This window comes from Procambarus clarkii, chromosome 69, assembly GCF_040958095.1.
Source record: "Procambarus clarkii isolate CNS0578487 chromosome 69, FALCON_Pclarkii_2.0, whole genome shotgun sequence".
In the NCBI taxonomy this organism is placed as follows: domain Eukaryota; kingdom Metazoa; phylum Arthropoda; class Malacostraca; order Decapoda; family Cambaridae; genus Procambarus; species Procambarus clarkii.
Window position 1 is genome coordinate 13,674,901 of NC_091218.1, and position 908 is coordinate 13,675,808.

Here is a 908-nt window from a genome sequence, read left to right on the forward strand (position 1 = left end):
TTATGACCATCCAGGAACTTGTACGCCTCAATCATGTCTCCCTCAACTCTTTCTCTTTGTAGAGAACGTATATTAATCTTCTTTAGTCTCTCTTCATATGGAAGCTCTCTAATATGTGGGATTAATTTTGTCATCCAACACTGGACACCTTCTAGTGAATATATGTCCATTTATGTCCATTTATGTCCATATAATGTCCATATAATGTACAATCATGTTCATATAATGTCCAATCATGTCCATATAATGTCAATTCATGTTCATATAATGTCCAATCATGTCCATATAATGTCCAATCATGTCCATATAATGTCCAATCATGTCCATATAATGTCCAATCATGTCCATATAATGTCCAATCATGTCCATATAATGTCCAATCATGTCCATATAATGTCCAATCATGTCCATATAATGTCCAATCATGTCCATATAATGTCCAATCATGTCCATATAATGTCCAATCATGTCCATATAATGTCCATCCATGTCCATATAATGTCCAATCATGTCCATATAATGTCCAATCATGTCCATATAATGTCCAATCATGTCCATATAATGTCCAATCATGTCCATATAATGTCCAGTCATGTCCATATAATGTCCATCCATGTCCATATAATGTCCAATCATGTCCATATAATGTCCAATCATGTCCATATAATGTCCAATCATGTCCATATAATGTCCAGTGTGACGGGCACAGGAGCATCATGGTCTCGTGCTCGTCTAATAGCGCTTCGGCACATATACAATGGTGAATAAACACAGCCACAGCCACTGAATTATCTTAATAATTCTATATTTTAAGTTTTAAATATCTTAATAATTCTATATTTTAAGTCTTAAATATCTAAATAATTCTATATTTTAAGTCTTAAACATCTAAATAATTCTATATTTTA

The 908-nt window shown here is 32.8% G+C and overlaps 1 protein-coding gene across 1 annotated transcript; it reads right to left on the reverse strand.

The window, feature by feature from the left end:
* Nucleotides 1-249: 249 nt before the first annotated feature.
* LOC138355843 (putative zinc carboxypeptidase) lies at nucleotides 250-678 on the reverse strand. Its single transcript, XM_069311383.1, has one exon. It carries the CDS (start codon nucleotides 676-678, stop codon nucleotides 250-252), a length of 429 nt encoding a protein of 142 aa, XP_069167484.1.
* Nucleotides 679-908: the final 230 nt, after the last annotated feature.